The 18,709-nt window shown below is 38.1% G+C and overlaps 1 protein-coding gene across 2 annotated transcripts in view; it reads left to right on the top strand.

Moving 5' to 3' along the window:
- The window catches only part of PRKG1 (protein kinase cGMP-dependent 1), a 949,780-nt gene that overhangs the window by 633,852 nt on the left and 297,219 nt on the right, over window positions 1-18,709 (top strand). For both annotated transcript variants that reach the window (XM_087824419.1, XM_016220747.2), the window contains exon 4: window positions 6,214-6,319. In XM_087824419.1, coding sequence (XP_087680545.1) covers window positions 6,214-6,319 — 106 coding nt within the window. The remainder of the gene's footprint in view (window positions 1-6,213; window positions 6,320-18,709) is intronic.

The following is an 18,709-nucleotide window of genomic DNA, read 5'->3' as shown; positions in this document are numbered from 1 at the left end:
CAGCTGAGTATCACCCCTGTCAGGCCTTACCAAGTTCACTGCCTCCTTCTCTGAGGATATCCTTTCTCAAGGACTTGCTTAGAACAGGGCCTCTTAATCTCGTGGGTGCCATGGATCTATTTGTCTCTCTAGTGAAGCATATGGACCCCTCTAACAGTGTTTTTATAAGCATAAAGTAAAAACATAGAATTATAAAGGAAATAATTTATATTGAAATGCAGCGATAAAACATTTAACAATTGTGATAAAAAATCATATTAAAAATAAGATCTAGAGGTGGTTCTAGTAGCCACCACTAGAGATTACATAATTTCTAAGTAATCTGTTTAAATGATATTTAATATACCTGCAACAAATGTATGATGATATAAAAATAGCCATGGTTCCTGTTGGTGACAAATGACTACTGTGGTTTATTGCTTACACTTATAATAGAAACAAATGCTAAATTTTTTAGTAACAGGGTAGTAAAAATGAAGATGATGTCTTTTACCTCACATTCAGAAATCCCATGAGTTCCATCCACAGACTCCTTGAGGCTCTGTGGATCCCACTGTCTCTGTTAAGGCTGCTATAACAAATACCATAGACTGGGTGGCTTAAACAATAAGCACTTATTTCTCAAAGTTTTGGAGGCTTGAAGTTCAAGACCAGGGTGCTAGTATGGTGAAGTCATTTGTGAGGGCTGCCTTCCTGGTTGTATCCTCACATGGCCTTTTCTTGGTGTGTGTGCAGAGACACTAATTCCCTCACAACCTCATCTAATAACCTCCTGTGATATTGTGATTTATAATAAAAAATATAGGATGGGTGGAGGTGGAAGAGGGCATAGATGGGATAAGTGGTGATGAAAAAAATTAAATACAGAAAAAAAGAAAAAGAAATATATATTTGGTCTTGGTTCCAGTCCGGTTTTGGAACCAAGACCAAATATATGGAACTTTTTGGAACTGAGTTCCAAAAAGCCTTGGAATTACCTGAGATGAGAGCAACAAAGTGTCTCTTGTTATGTTGATGAGTTGACTTTTGGACTCAAGGTGTATATAGAGGGGTGGGGGTGGTATTTGCTAGGAGAACCAAGTATGTGATTAGAGGGCTGGAAATTTCAGTCCTGTCCCTCCCCCCTCTCCCCCCCCAAGGGGATGGGGCTGGAGGTTGAATCAGTTACCTAAGGCCAGTTATTTAATCAATCACATCAATGTAATGAAGCCTCCATAAAAACCCCAAGGACAGGGTTTGGAGAGCTTCCAGGTTGGTGAACACACAGAGATTTGGGGAGAGTGGTACCTGGAGAAAGCATGGGAAGTCCACGCCTCTTCCCTCATACCTTGCCCTGAGCATCTCTTCCCTGTGGCTATTACTGAGTCATATCCTTTTATAATAAACCAGCAAATCTAGTAAGTCAAATGTTTTTCTGAGTTTCAGCAAATTAATCAAATTCACTGAGGGCGTGGTGGGAACCTCTGATCTATAGCTAGTCTGTCAGAAGTACAGGTAACAACCTGGGCTTTCAACTGGCACAACCGAAGTGGTCGTGGTGGGCACCCTCCTAGAGGACTGGACCCTTAACCTGTGGAATCGGATGCTGTTTCTCAGTAGATTGTGTCAGAATCGGGCTGTGTTGCAGGACCGCAGCAGGTGTCCTGAGAATTGCTTCTTGGTGTGGGAACCCCCTCCTCCCACATTGGAATTGGTACCAGGGCCCACTTCCCTCCCAAAGGCCCCACCTCCAAATACTGCCACCATGGGGAGTCAGGCTTTCACTTTTGAGTTTGGAGGAGACACGAACATCCAGTTCATAGTATGAGGTGAGGAACCCTGGCTCAGATGATTCTCTTGTGCAAAGCCTTTAGTGAGCCCTTCTCAGCTCCTCTCCAAGGGGAGTCTCTGATGCCGGTTCAGTGTCCTCACAGCCGCAGATACTTACCCACTGCTAGCACTTACTTTTCATTGGTTTTCTGCTAAGCCACCCCACAAGTTGGCAACGGTTTTCTTAAAGGGCCAGGAAGTGCAATGCAAATGGACTCGGTCAGAACCACTCAATTCAGCCAGAGACAACGTGTAAATAAGTGGACATGTTTGTGTTCTGATAAAACTTTTATGGACACTAAAATTTGTTTTATAAAATTCTCATGTTTCACGAAATATCTTTCTTTTTAAAATTTTCAACCACTTAAAAACACTAAACCCATTCTTAGGGGGCTGTACAAAACCATCGTAGGCCAGATTTGGCGTGGACAACAATTCGTTGGCCTCTGTGCTAGATCACAAGTAGTTTGGGGGCAGGAGCTATGCATTTGTCTTCTCTCCCTTCTGTATAGCCCCAGTGTTGGTTACATTGGTGTACAAAAACATGGGCTGAATTAATATTCTAGTCTATAAGTGCTTTATAGCCACACATGCTTTCTCAGTATTCTTCCAAAATTGGAACTGGACAGCAGATGAAATCCCAGTAGGAGAATTTAGCCAACCCCAGATTTGTGGTCTCAGTCAAGCACAATTTTTGGTGCCTCCCCCTATAATCCTGGTTTCCCTAAATGAAGGCTAAGTGTTTCCTATGTTGAAGGTGTTCTTCATATACTCTGCACTTAGAGACCACAGAGTAGTGGGAATTTACATATTTTCTACTGAGTTCAATGTGGCCTTAATCTGAAAACAGTGATAAATATTTTAGCAGAGAATTTTAGATACATATTAGAACAGAAAGGAAAATTCCTTCCCGACACTTTGCTTTATGCCCGTTCAACAACAGCAAACATTGTGAAAATCACAGAAATTTTACTTATGAAGGGCTTACTCCCTACAAAGATTAATACACCACTTAAGATCAAAGGTAAATGGAGAGAGTTGGGGTTTTTTTTTTAATTTTGAATGGTCTCTGTAAGTTATGGAAACAACAGACTTACACTCCAGTGAGCTGTTTAAGAATCGAGATGCTAATCCCAACTTTAATACAACCACACTTTTGATAACAAGACAAGGTGATTATTAGTCATGCTCAGCCACCTGTAAAATGCTGACTTGACTAACATATATATTGGCTGAATATAAAAAAGGTGCTGCCATCTTGCCCAAGGTCATGGACACATTTGCAATCTCATCAAATCATGTTCATTGTTATGCAAAATATCCAAACACTTTCACTTAGAGACATTTCAATAGCCCATGTAAATGGGAATCAGAAGATAAAATATTGAATTCTGTAAACTTATTTTTCGAGATTGTTTTTCCAGCACATAGATTATAATATCTGATCAATTCAGTTTAGACTTTTTAATGTAACATTAGAATCCATCTAGGCTTACATTTAAAAAAAAAATTTGCATCATGTACATAACGTCATGTACAAAAATTATATTAATCAACAAATATACCTAATTCTTGAGCACACACAGAGATAATGAGCCGTATCAGTAATGTGCTGAGTGCCAGGGAGTGACACAGAGAGAAAAAGCTGTAGTAGTTTTTAGGACAGAAAGGTGGTTCCTTAAGTAGGGCCAGGGACAGAACCAGGCCTTGATGTGTGAACTTGGACTTAAAATGCTCTGGATAACTTGGTCACACACACACACACCACAAAACTGCCAAGCCTTTACTCTTACACTCAGCGCTGCTATATTCACTAAGACCCTCCTCACTTGACTCCTGAATTACTGTGGCCTTGGCCTAGTGCTCATCCCTCTTCCCTTGAAACTGTGTCCACACCTGTTACAACATTTTCCCCACACAGAGCTTTCATCATACTCTGCCGTATGGTTTCTACATATTTCTTTGGCAGCACCTGTGCTGGTCTGCATTCTGTTTCTCTCGGTGTCTCTGAATCCAAGTTACGCCCCTCCCAGCTTAACCTAGCTCAGCTCTCACTGTGACAGCAGCTACCGGTTCAAGAGCCTGGAATAGAAACTTTTATATACATAGTGCTGCTAGGGGTATGGGTTGTGAAGTCTTCCTGCTGGGCAAAGCCTTAAAATGCATGTGTACTTTACTTGGACATTCCAGTTCTAATCATCCCTTCGAAGGGCTTTTTAAAAATATATATATAATAGCACAGCTATTTTTATCGCCACTGTTTTGAAAATAACAATATAACAATATTGGTTGGTGTATTTGTCCTTTGGAGAGAGGCATTTCTAAACTGGAAATACCCAGAAACCGCTAAGAATGGCTCAGCGGTTGAGCATTGACCTAGGATCCAGGAGATCGCAGTTCGATTCCCGGTCAGGGCACATGCCCTAGTTGCTGGCTTGATCCCCAGCAGGGGGCGTGCAGGGGGCAGCCGATCAATGACTTCTCATTGATGTATCTCTCTCTCTCTCCCTCCCCCTTCCTCTCTGTGAAATCAATAAAGATATAAATATATATTTTCAAAAGAGTGATGATGAATACAGAAATTTTTTTTTTTTTTTATTCTTGTTAGTATTTAAAAATTTTTGATGTACCCATGGTGTAGCCTTTACATTTTTGGTTCTTTGCTTGGTTTTGTTTTGTCTTTTTGTTCATCAAATTAATCTTTGCTTCAATAGGACTGGCTCCCAGGGCCTTCAGTCAACCTACTGTCAAATTATGTAGCAACACTACAGACATCTCAGCCATGTCAGTGTGTTCCACCCCTGCCTGGAATCCCACTGCCCAGGCTTACTCCAGCTGTGCTCTTGTTTATGTACTTTTCCGACCCAATTTACCTTTTCTCCATAGCTCTGCGAGCTCAAGTCCTATCATTTTGGAAGGTTCTACTTTTCCTGAATTTTCTCCTGATTTCTGCAGTCCTTTGTGGCTATGTCACCCAGTCTTCTATTTTGTCCTAAGTAAGCAGGTGTTCTGGAAAGGAGCCTGGATTTAGCAGAGAAACTGGAGTGCGGCTGGAGAATACTTGTGAGATGAGCTTTGCTTTTGATGAAGGTTCATTTTTAAAGGGTATTTGAAATGGAGCCATGTACACACCAGTCCTCGATATTTTATTTTTTCTCACTTAACTGTGCATCCATTTCCCCCAATGAAGAGCTGGCCAAGAGGGAAGGAATGCCCTACTTTCCAGTTTCAAATGATTTGCAAGGGAAAATTAGGTAGAATTCAAAGATAGGGATTTACTCTAGAATACAGTATTTCCTTCATCATCTTTTCCCTCACAGTCTTCTGTGTATTAATTACTTCTGGCACCTCCTGCAAGGCATACACATGGCCTGATTACAATTTTCTCCCATCTCTTACCCCCAAACCTGGATCCATTGTGTTCTCGGGGCTTAGTCTGAGGACTATGAAGATGAAAAATTGCACTTCTTTATCTTTCTTTGTTTAGCTTATTAAACTGTATCCTGGCTCCATTCAATGACCTCGCTCAACCCCCTGGTATGATACATGAATTGGCTTTCTTTAGTTCACTTGGTAACTTAAAACATTTTCTGCTATGAAAATTTGCAAACATACATAAAAATAGAGAGAATAGTTAAATAAGCCTCTTGTATACCCACCACACAGATTCAATTACCAAGATTTTTAATGTACCTTCTTTTAAATCTAAGCTTATCCTGATATATTGTTCTGTTACACTATACCATCTGTCTTTTTCTAAAATTTGTCTCTTAGACATGTGCTTAATAAATCAAATGATGAAATTCTGTGGTGTTCAGTTTCAACACTTAATTATTCATTGTCAAAGACAGTGGTATGTAAGAGCAAAAATTAAAATTCAAACATATCTAAACTTTATGTGGTAACTTTAGGTGCAGGTTTTAATTTGTAAAATGAGCTTTGTGTAGAAATTGTTATATAATTATTTGTATGATATTAAATTTGCCCCTTAACGAAAGTTGAATTTTCACATTTACTTTTTATAATTAAAATATTGTCATCTAAGTCATTAACACCATTCTGGAGTATTACCAGGGAGTGTTATTACCTCTCTTTCGCTCCATGTGATTCCCTTCATATATAGTTGTGAAATTACTAAATACTTTCAGTGTGTACCTAGGCGTTCTCATTCCTTAGGGACATAGGAGCAATAGCCAACTTCCTACTAGACATTAATACTAGTATGAAATATTATGAACTACATTTTGCTCATAGGAATACTTCTTAAAATAGGACATTACGATATTAGCTTTAAACGAAGGTGGATTATCTTCATACCTCTCATGAATAACTCATCTCTTTTACAGGATGCAGTTTCCAGTTAAAATTCTGTAATTAATTTTTTCCTGTTTTCTGTTTCTCCAGCTCTTGTAAATGTGAAGCTCTGGGCTATTGATCGACAATGTTTTCAGACAATAATGATGAGGACCGGACTCATCAAGCATACCGAATATATGGAATTTTTAAAAAGGTAGGATGCTTTCTTTTCTCTTTCTGAGACCATTTAATTAATGTCTTGACAACCCCTTCTCTGAAATGAAGCACAGGGAAGGCTTTTTGCCCGTATCTCAGTCTTAAAGCCTACCCATTTGTGGAAGTGCAAGACTTTGCCTGGCTTCATGATATTTTTTGAGACTATTTTCATAATATGTGGTTAAGTCAGAACTTCAGAGTTTCATTCAACATTCTCTCATAGAGTAATGCAGCTCAGAGAAACAAATGAGAATGTACTTGAACAAAAAGGAATTGGGTACATCTCTAATATGTATCAGTTAATATATTGACAGTACTCCTTCTAAAGCAACCCACCCTGTTAAGACTAAATGATCTCTTGTGTGACTTTCCACACGAAAGTTCAGATGACTAAGATGGAAAAGTTCTAAGAAGAAGCTCATTAGCCTTTAATCTTGAGTTTAATTTACCAAATTAAATTCATTTTATGTTGCAGTTTTGAAATATCAAAAGCTTTCCCTTTCTCGATATTATATATTGTCGTAATAACTCAGTGTAGCATGGGAATTGGAATAAAAAAAAGCTTTTCGTTTCTTAGGAATACACTGAGATTCGCTGAAATGCATTTCTTTGTCTCACAGATTATTTTAAAGAAAATGTTATTAAAAAGAATATTGACAACTCTGACTTTCTTTTCAAAAAGTAGTTGGTTTGTATCATTTTTCTTTGGGAAACAGAACCATCATTACATGAGCTAAAGGGAGGTGTACCACAAATAAACATTTCATTTGAGAGCTAGAATATTAAAGTGGCTATTTTATATTTCTATTTTTGGTGAAGTAATGGTTTAAATGGAATTAAAGAAATCAAGCTCACATTTTCAGTGATACACCTTAAGTGATATCTATTAAATTATCTTAAGATGCAATTTTAATATTCCTTACTTAGGTATTTCTTGAGGTTAACTTATTTTGTTTCTGATCCATTGTTTGTATATTTTTCATTTTCACATAAAGTTTATTCTTTGTATTCCTTCTAAAGAGGCAATAAAATTCTAATTTGATGTCAAGTAAATAACACACTGAAATATTACTCTTATCAATAGGGTGTTGGGATTTTTCCTCAATTGGATTGGATGAAACATTTAGGAGAAGAGGAAATGTAAATTTCTGTTTGGAGTTTAGTATCATGTGCAAGGATATTCAGTTATTCAGGTGCTGTGTGTGTTGATATATGCTGATATGCATGTGTGTTTATGTATATGTGTGTATATATATGTTGATTGATATGTATAGCGATAGATGTGTGTGTGAGTATCTGTGGAGAGAGATGAATATTCATTTTTAAGCCTTCAAGTGCAAGTGTTGATTTCTTGTGATGCAGCCCTAACAGAGAAAGACCCCAATTGGTAATCAATGAAATGCTCAGGCCAGAGCCCATTATTTGTCTCACATATCTAAGCGCTGGAAATTTACAGTTAGCTTCAGCTTCCATAGGTTTGTTTTCACAAGTAAATAGAAGGAATGTCAATGCTGCCTTGTATAACTCCAATAAAAATGCTTTTTTAGAGGCACTATTTCAGGAAATGGAGATTGGAGGTGTATCTCTTTTTTAAATTGACCCTAGATATTGTTTTCTTTTTATATTATTCTCAGAGCTGCCTAAATTTGTGTTGTTATTCTGACAATTCAAACCTTAAACAATAAAAGTTGGTTCCCCAGAGCATTTGACCATTTCTTGTTGGTCAATTTACAACAGATAAAGTGTACCTGGTTGAATTAAAAAGAGGTAGGCACTGACTTTGATGTCACTTTCCATCTGGCTATTGTGGAAACATCAAGTGCACATCACGTGTGAACGTATACAGGGCTGGGAGTCCAGAGAGGTGATGCAATGACTGTCATTGCCCTGAGTCAGCTTTAATCTTCCCTAAATTATGACTCTGAGCAATGGTGTAACCCTTCAGTGGCTCACAGGTCCTGTTGAATTACGTATGGCCTCATTAGCGGGGTAGTCAGGCCCCCAGGCCAGTGCCAGCCTGCAGACAGTCAGGCCCCCCGCCCCCGGCCAGTGCCAGCCTGCTCTTTCAGCCTCCTTTCTTCTTTCCTCAGGCGAACCAAAGGATTGCAGGTGCCCAGCCAGTCCCTGTGCTCTTACATAGCACCCTGACTCTATTGCCTTCCCCCGCCCACAATGTCAGTGTTCAAATCTCTCTTCATTTTAGGGCCAAATAAAAGCTGTCTCTTCCACAGGCAGTGAGTGACCTCACTCCACCAAGAAATAACCCCACCTCCTCTGCAGCTTCATCTCTACCATGGGTCTTATTGTCTTTCTTTTATTATCATCTGACTACTAAACTTACGTCTACTTCTAGACAATAAACCCTTCATGACTAGAGCTATTTCCTAAGGATCTTGGTGTTCTCTGGTGCAGAACTGGCTGCTTTATAGGTAGGCAGTTCTCAGGACAGTAAGTGCAGCGCCCAATACAAAATGAAAACTCGGGGCTCCTTTTTCAAAAGTTGTTAAAAATGACAAGGTCTTGGCAGCATAGGATTAAAGCGAGCATAGAGGTCTTCTATGCTTTGGCTCTGCCACTGCACAAGTTTACACTCATAAAGCTGAGGGAGTAAATTATATTAATTCTCCTCACATTCCCAGGTTAACTTTGCTTGCTATCATTTATTCTGCAAGGCTTTTAAGAGTTGGCATAATATCTCCAAAAGAAATGATAGATATTGTCAAAAACTAAAGTGACCAAAATGAATTAAATTTTCTCCCATAACTTCAGAATTGTATTTACTTCGCTATTTGTTGTTGATTTTTTAAAAAGATTTTGCTTATCACTCTTTTACCCTCACATGAAATTTTAAAAATTTTATATAGTCAAGTCAGTCAACTTTTTTCCTTTATGGTTTCATGTTTAGAAAAGCTAACTTTTCTGACCATTATAAAACTATAGACTTAATACTTCAAAGTTCTCTGTAGCATGTGAATGAGTGTGTGTCTTTTTCTCTTATGTGCTTGCTAGATACAGCTTTTGTTTGAATTTTTGTTACCATAGGTGTCATATATTTGTATTTTGTTAAAGAGTTGAACCAATTGTGTGACACTATCAGAAAAATAAAAGTTCTAGCAAGCGGTATTAGAAATCATCAGAATTCTGTGCAGCGGGGGCCTCTGCTGTGCACGGGAATGCCTTCCTGATGGAGGAATTTCAGGGTCAGGCTAAAGGAGGAGTGATCCTATATTACTGCTCATCTCCCCATCCCTCTCTTTCTTTGTATTTTTCTAAATAAGCAGTAAGTTTGGAGGGTAAGGAAAGGGGACACACTAGGCATATTAATACATGGTCAAAATGCAAGGATTTTTCTTGATTGCCAAAGTAGGGTTTTATTTTCATTTCAATGTATTTGCCCATTTTCTAACTACCAGTCATGTGGTCTGGTCCCGTCTTTGCTATTAAATGCCACATCAAACTGTGATCCTGGTTCTTCGATCCTATTTATTCCTTTGTCTTTTGTGCCTATAGCTCACATTCCCTGATGTAAGCAAGTTGTTCCTATGTGAACACAGCAAAAAAATATTCCAGGGCCTTGCTATTAAGTAAGGCCGTGATTGCTACAGGTCCAGTAGTGATTTTCCCAGTTGCCAGCACTTTCCATCTTTTTTGGCTACTGAAAAATCCTTTTTGTTTTTAAATGGATTCTGAAAACTGAGCCAAGTAACTGCCAGAGGTAATTTGCGTTGCTTTTTTCTGAGCATATTCTCTGAGCTGCCGTTGGCACTGGCATCTCTACCCAGAAGAGAATTAGAATGCAGCTGTGTGACCACCGAGATGTGCTTATAGGAACTGCGTTTTCTGCTGGCCCCAGACTAGGATGATGATAATGATGATGACAATGGCAATAATGATGATGAACCTCTGTTTATATTGCTCGCCTCACTGACAAATTGGAGACACAGAAAGGACTCTTTGGAGTTTAATCTTCTCGAGTGATCCTGTTGACCCTCAGTAAACCTTTCCTTTATCCACTATAAGGAGTCATGGAAAGGTTTCAGGTCACCTTCCCGAATAAAACCTTTCCGTGGCTTCTTATTACTCCCAAGAATAAAGCCTAGGTCTGCAGCATTGTCTTCAAAACCCTCCCTCCCCGGCTGCTGTTGGTCTCTTCGCCTTCCTCAGTCTGCCATGCTCCAGCCACGGGGTGATCTTCCCTTTCCTTGTATACTCCGTGCCCCCTCCCAGTGGAGATCACCCCAGAGGATTTCTCTCCCTTTGAATAGATGTATTTCCCAGGGTGATCTATGGTGTGGCACACCAAGTATGCCTGCTGCAGCAAAAAATTTAAAAAAATAAAAAAATTGAACCCTGGCTGGATAGCTCAGACGGTTAGAGTGTCATCTCCATAGGCCAAAGTTGCAGGTTCAGTCTCCAGGCAGGCCACATGCAAGAATCAACCAATGAACCAATGAATGCATAAATTCTCTCTCTCTCTCAAATCAATAAATAAAAATGAAAAGAAAAATAAAAAGAATTGAATGTCTCTCAAAACACTTTTAAATTTTTGATTTCCCTTCCTGAGTTGAAAGAGGCATTGATAATCATAGCCACCAAGTTTCTCACTGTATTTTCCATAAATAGAATTTTAAAGTTTGGAGATTCTCAAGGTCTTTGTTTGGCTTGCTGCTGACTCTCGAACCACTGAAGACTTTGGATGTATTTTTCAATTTTAAAACTACCCAGACACGTGGCTTAACCTTCTTTAGGCAGGACGGTGGATGTCTTCCAGGAATCCCTGATCACTGGATGCTAATTTATAGGGAAGGTCCCCAAAGCTAATGGCCCCCTGTGAGGGCCTCAGCAGCATCCACATGCAAGAAGTCAAGATGAGGAGCGGGCCTTTGGTAAATCCTAGAGTTACTGTGGCGATTCCTGCTGCCATAGTTCAATGCTGGAAGGTTGAAAGCCCTCTACATTTTGGTGCTGTGTAGAGTTTCCTTATTTTTTATTTTATCTCTTGAGAGTAAGCTTCAAATTTAGTTTATTCTTCCCCTTTTTCTCTAAAACAATAATGCTTGTATATGCAGCTAAGATATAATTAAGTAAACATGCTACTTATTTGTGCATATTAGAAAAATAAGTGATATTCCTAAAAAAAGGATGACTTGGTTATTAAAACTTCATGATGTAATTTTGATATCAGAATGGCCTTCGCTATGAGGATAATTTCATTTTGGGTTGACTCTATGACTTCTGCGTATAGTCTAGTCTATACTTAGAACAAACTTTCCTGAAACTTCTCTCTAATTGCTGTACATTTATTTTATCTAGAGTCAAGTTCATGGTGCATATTCTAATGGAAGCCCCTCACTGTAGTGAACTTCATGTGAGAATGGGTTAATAATAATTTCTCTTTTGCTTTCTACAAAGATAACTTACTTATATTATTTAATATTACATAGGCTTCCCCCCCCCCCCCCATACTCTGTATGTTTTCAGTTTCAATCATGGGATAATGAAATTTCCTAACCCCTTACAAGTGTTTCCTTCTCTGCTTCAATTTGAAAACTTAAGAATTTTATTTTCTTATAACTTAATCCAACAAGTCACCTTGTTCCAGAGATTTATATTTTATTTTACATCACATTTATATAAGTATAGTCAGGTAGAGATTTAGAGTTGAATGAATAGAATACAAAGTTGTAAGAGGTATGAGAAATCACTCATTTTACTAGTGAGAAAATTGACGCCTCGATTGGTCATGGGAGTTGCCCAAAGTCACACAGAAAATGGGCAATATAATGATTCAGCTCTCTACTCCCAGAGAGGTAAAACTGAAATTCAGCTATCCTAGATAGAATGTCAACTGTCTTTTGTTCAAAACCTCCATGGTGACTAACACACGTTCAGTGTTTCACACTTCCTCTAGGAAATACTTGAATGCTCCTGAAAAAGTTGTGTCCTCCATAGAAAAAACAAACTGCACATAGCGGCCCTTGTGATGTCAAGTTTAAATAACAGATGTGAGGTGGGGCCTGAAAATTTTTAACAAGTTCTCAACTGGGGACCACTCTTGGAGATTTGCTGATTTAGGAAACAAGATAAGGTAGAGACCATATTTTAAATATTGCAAGTGTTTGTATGACTTACTGGTGCGAAGAGTGTCTGGGTTTCAATTTTGACCTCGCCATTTATAGGTATGTAACCTTAGGCAAGTTTTTTTAAACTTAAGCTGAATTTCTATAACCAAAAACATAATCCCACCATGAGGGATTATAATTAGGAATAAAATTTAAAAATCAAAAAAAAGATAATACTAACGAACATTTATTGAGTGTATGCCAAGCAGTGTTTAAAATATTTTAGATGATGTATTAACTTATTCAGTTAAAGTTCCTCAGCTAGTTAGGGGTAGAGTCAATGGCTCCGGAGCAGATACTCTTAGACTCCACCCTGTACGGGCTCAATAACTGCTGGATACTCAAATAGTCCCTATACATTGCTGCCCTCTTCAACCAACTTGGCATTTACTTTGCATGGAAATTTGGGCAGTTGTTGACTTTGTCCTTGGTATATCAGGGTTTCTCATTCACTGCATTTTTCTCTCTATTAGAGCCTTTTCCCCAAACCTCAGTAATCTGTTCCTTCCTCTCATCCTCTTATTCCTCAGGATATGTTCTCAAAAATAAATACTTAGTAGTAACATAAGAACTCTCACTTTAAATGGTGATGAACGAACATGGAAAATGTCTTAGAATTGCATAGCTCAGCGGAGGGGCCTTCAGTTGTTTGGAAAGTAACACTGCCTGTGTGTATACAGGCACTATTATTTTTATATGGATTTTTAATGACCAGGAGCTCAGAATCAGTGTCTTTTGACATCAGATGTTCAGGCGTCTGTGTTTGTGTCCCCCGGCTCATTTCTACCCTCCTGTTTGGAGCTCCTCAAGCACAGCTAGTAGTCTTTAAGCAGAATCTGTTCTTGTTCAGACTGTGTTCTGTGACCTTCCTTTAAGGAATTGGACTATTTGGACATTTACTGATGGAGTTAGTACCTTGGGAACACGCTAGCCTGAAGAAATCAAGATGCTCCTTTTGGGACACACATTATATAAGAGATAGCAATATAGTCTAATCGAAGTGCTGAGATCACATTTATGGAAAATCAAAATCGTGACCTTGCTTTTCATAGATTTTTTGCTCCTATAATTTACAGGGAGAGATAAAAAAAACAAGGGCTACATGAAAATAGTTTTAGGGATTCTAGACCTTTTTTTTTTTTTTTTTTTTTTTTTTTCAAAGAATAGGTGACAGACCTATTAAGCTCTTAAGCTTTGAGCTTTACTAGAGCTTTGCTAGAAGACTGTGAAACCTCAGTTAGAACTAAGCCTGACCAAGCTGACATAGTCTCAGCTTGAAGGGAAATAATGTGAAGAATAAATAAAGAGGCACTTTCTCACCCCATATTCAGGTCTGCCTGCTCATAGACCATTTCAGTAGCAGATCCATTCTCATTAAAGATGACATGAAGAGCAGATAAATAAAAAGTGGCCATTAATTTCATGTTGTCATCTAGCATTTGCACAAATGTCTTCATATTGATCCCTTTTTGATGAACAACAATGTAATCTCTGATATTTGCATAATTATATATTGATTTCTTAAGAATTATTTATCTACACATTTCTGATATAGACATACCTCTACATGTGTAAATTCTTTCTAATCCTTGCAAATAATAAGATACCCAGTTTGTGGTATTTGTAGCAAAATCTCTCATTTATGAATCTGACAGATAAGTTATGAATCTGACAGTTACGTTATGAAGCTGATAGATAAGTCCTGTTTGGTCCCAGGGAAGACAAGTTCCCAGCTAAGGGACTTGAATACATCTGTCCATTATGGTGCCTTTCCCTGAGTCTAGGCTTGGTGGGGTGAGCCCCTGTGGGGATCATAGGCTAACTTTTCCTCATCATGATCCTGAGGATACTTTCTCAACACTCTGGGGTTTTAAAAGCTAAAGCAATGTGATGAAGCATTTTAATATTCCTCTATTTTGTTACTGTAGCTTTGAACTTTATAAACAGTTCTGTAGTGAGGCTTATTTTATTTCTATACCCTTCATGGAGAGTCTACTTATAATCTTATCTTTGTAAAATGTAAGCAAAGGATTAGTGCATCTGGGAGGGAGCTTTTTCTATAAGGAACTTGCTCTGTAATGAACAAGTTCAGGAGGAATTCACGAGCTATTGGAGAAAGTAAGCGAGGCTTCCAGATCCTGGCAACCTGGATTTCTCCGCCTGTTACAGAAACCTGCTTCCCCACAGGTGGAGAGAAGTCTGAGAATCTGGAGTGGGGGTGAGGAAATGTCACTGAGGGACAAAGGGAACGTCAGGGTGATTTAGACAAAGTGTGTGTCTTAGCTTGTACAGTGATCTGTCCTCGGAAGAGGAGAGTCTATCAGTTTGTTCATTTAGAGAAAGCACGAAGCAGGTGCAGTGTACACCACCGGTCCTGTTTTTAGGGTGTGTGTTTTTTGTGGGTTTTTTTTGGCTTGTTGGAATAACGTTACTCATAATTTATTTACCAATATGATTTACCAAGGTGAACTTGTAAGCATACGAGCTGGCAGTTTAGCAGCGTGGGCATCTCCCAACCAGGCAGTCCTTTTTCTGCGCTGTCTAGGATCCAGGGAAAGCACTCGCTGGGAAGGGAAGCTCTTAGACGGAGCACCTGACATGATGTTTGGTGACAGAAACATGGGCTGAGTGCTGAACACTCCCCACAGTGAGTGTTTTCATAGCAGAGATCAGCGAGGAAACAAGAATAAAATGGCTTGCACCTGCTACTTCACACACATCTCACTTAATTTTGACAAGACCCTTAGAGGTAGTTGGTGTTTTCTCCATTTCAGTGAGGAGATAACTGCAGTTATGAAAATGAGCAGCTTCGTCAGCATCACAGCCAGATGCAAAACCAGACCCAATCTCAAAGTTTTTGTACTCTTAATTACTCGGGGTAATGTCAGAAGATCAATAGATCAGCATTTTATCATTTCTTTTTTTAATAGAATAAAAATGTCAATTGGTGAACATGTGAAAAATTCATTATAAGTATAAATAATGATCCAAAATGGACTTGGTAGTTCATTTTTTGATACATTTCAACCATTACAAAAAGTTATTCATATTAATTTATATGTGTGTGTGTATATAATCCATCTACATATGAAAGGAATCTTGAGGTTTTAGAAGTCTTTTAAAAACAGGATATTTTTCTTTAAAATCTCTGATAATCATGTCATTTTAAAATGTGCCCAGCCAGTGTGGCTCAGTGGTTGAGTACCGACCTATGATCCAGGAATCGTGATTCGATTCCCGGTCAGGGCACATGCCTAGGTTTCAGGCTCCATGCCCAGTAGGGGGTGTGCAGGAGGCAGCCGATCAATGACTGTTTCCATCTCTCTCTCCCTCTCCCTTCCTCTCTCTGAAATCAATAAAGATATATTTAAAAAAATGTACCTTTGCATGTATATGATAAGTAATAGAATATTCATGCTAAAAACTAGAAGGCTTCCAATTAAGCAGTACAACTTCAATTACCCTATAAATACATATAGAGAGTTTAAAGTTATTCATGCTTTTCAAGGAATTAAATGAATTCTGTTCTCCCAGTTGACTGGATGGGGCCCAGTGGGTAAACACTGCATTCCATGTTTGGAGAAAACTCAAGTGTTCTGGCTTCTGTGCAAACAGAGATAAATCAAAGTTGCCTTAGAGAATGGACTTGTTTGCTTTATTATTTTTGGAAAGGAATTAAATCTACAAGTAAATCTAGCACAAAGGTGATAAAAGAAACATTAAAATTCAAGGACTTTGATTCTAGAGAATTCTGAATTCTTAAAAATTTCAACTCTTGTTTATATGTTCCCTGAACTCTGTATTCTCAGAAGTAGTGCTGTTGGTGGAAATTATTCCCTGCTGCCATTTCTTTAAACTGGTGGTTCTCAAAGTATGATGTAGGTATTCCTGGGCATCCCTGACTCTCTAGGAGGATCTAGGAGGTCAAAACTATTTTCATAATAATACTAAGCTATTATTTTCTTTTTCCACTCATATTCTCTCTCAAGGGTACAGTGGAGTTTTCTAGAGACTAAAACAGCCAATGGAATATATGCTTGTATATTTTTGTGTTTTAAAATTGTTTTCAGTTTTAATATCTAATATGGTAAATATACATAGACATAACCTATAAAAACAAAAGTTCTTTGGGTTCCTCAAAAATTTTTAAGAGTGTAAAGGGACCCTAAAACCAAAAACTTCAAGAAGCACTCTTAAATTAAAACGAAATAAAATAAGGGCAAAAAGCTGTAAGTTAGACTTTATTAGAGATATCCTTTCTAGGACAAGCGTATAAGTGTAAAGTATGTTCTTTTAAGAAGAAAGGCTAGTACCAAAGCCTCATTAAAATATTTAGAGAGAGCGCAAGGGAGAGGGAGAGAGAGAAATATCGACATGAGGTGGAAACATCGTGAGATCCAAACATTGATCGGCTGCCTCCTGCATGCCCCCCACTGGGGATCAAGCCCTCAACCTGGCCATGTGCCCTGACTGGGAATCGAACCGGCAACCTCTTGGTGCATGGGATGACACTCAACCAACTGAGCCATCCAGGCCAGGGCTATATATATATTTACCCTTCATAAAGTTAATGGAGGCTGATTGTCATGAGAAAGGAAAAAATATATATATATATTTTTTTAAGTTTCCTGTGGCTTTGCATTGTGTTTAAGATAAAAGTGAGCTTTACTTATGTTTTTCACTGAATTTGGGGTTATTTTTTAATTTGAAACTTTTGAACACAGTTTTCTGGTAGATAGATACATGCTTATAGAAAAAAACACAATGGGAATTTATTAGACAATAAGTTCTATTATTTCCTTCAGTATGACATGCAGTCTAAAACTAACAGTGGAATCACTTTCAAATACCAAGAGATAACCTTGAACTAGCAGCTAATTTCAAACAGGGAGCTAGTTTGAACATAAGCTATGGAACTTCCAGATTTTCTCAGTGGAAGGTCATTTCTACTGTCTTCATGTCCAATATATAAAATTTGAGTGTCCCTTTCAACTCAACAGTATCAATTCTTGACACTTCTGACACCTGTCAGAGAATTCATCTACTAATTTATCTAGAAATTGTTGAAAATTTTCTGAAACATTTTGATGTTTGAGAGAGACAGATTAGTGCTCAGTGTTTGTTCTCCATTCCTTCGGTCTTCCAAACTCTGTCTTGGAATGTGTAATATGTCTTGATTATCTTAGCATTCCATAAAAATGTTGAAAAGCTGTTCAATATCCCATCTCTAATTTTTATAAGAACTGTATCAGATAAATTGTTGGTTATATTTTTCAGAATTTTTATATCCATGTGATAAGTTCCCTCTAAGATTCCATGCTGGGAAAGCATTTGTCATGTCTCATGATAAATACTTTAGTTATTCAGATATGGAGAACTACATTTCTATTATCGCCTTGGTGAGAGAAATTTAATTCTAAACTTAATGATCAATTGCATAGCTTTGGCGGGGGGTCCTGTAAGTCACTCGATTTTTAATTTTTCTTTGTCTTATTTTGTCTTGATATTATAAATTGTCCCCTGTCTTTTGTGAATACAGGCATAGCATAAGTCAAATACATATGTAACTGTTCTAACATGATTGTGTTCATGTTTGAAATTATTTGAGTAACAATTACAATTTAGACAGATGACTTTTTCCAAGTCCTTGAGACTTTAATTTGTAGAATCAACATAAATTTTTCTTCATAGTCATGGTTTTCAGTCTTTTCTTCCCACCCACTTCAAACCACAAAAGATTGTTGACTTACTATGATTTTTAACAATAGGTCAGCACAGCCATGATCTCAGTTATGAATGTTGTAACTAGTTAAAACTAGTTGTGAGTGGGGCACATATCTGTGTTTTCTGTATGGAGATTTATTAGGTATATTAAATATAGGCCAACTAAGTGGTTTTAGATTTTGAAAATCAGGGAGTCACTGCATGATTTTTGTCACATCCAGGTTCTACCAACCTCTTTTCTTTCTGTCGTTTGACCTTGGAGGAGAATTGAGGCGAGACCCAAAGTACCATACTATCAGGATGAAACAAATATAAGAATGAAACAAGTGCTTTGAGAAGAAAGCAAACAAGTGCAGTAGGTGTTCTAACTGGTCAGACAAATCAACATAGCATTTGACATTGAATTGTCACAGGAACCAAGATGAGAGCATTCTAGGCAAAGGGACAGCCTAAGCAAAAGAACAGAGGTGGGGAAACTCAGTCGTCAGATGGTTTGCTTTGCCACTCCCCTGTCTGCAGTGCCTGCCCGATATCATGTCTCT

The sequence above is a fragment of the Miniopterus natalensis genome, chromosome 14 (genome assembly GCF_054644295.1).
Source record: "Miniopterus natalensis isolate mMinNat1 chromosome 14, mMinNat1.hap1, whole genome shotgun sequence".
NCBI lineage: Eukaryota > Metazoa > Chordata > Mammalia > Chiroptera > Miniopteridae > Miniopterus > Miniopterus natalensis.
Note: the sequence above shows the minus strand (reverse complement) of the source record. Positions and strands in the feature narration are given on the sequence as shown.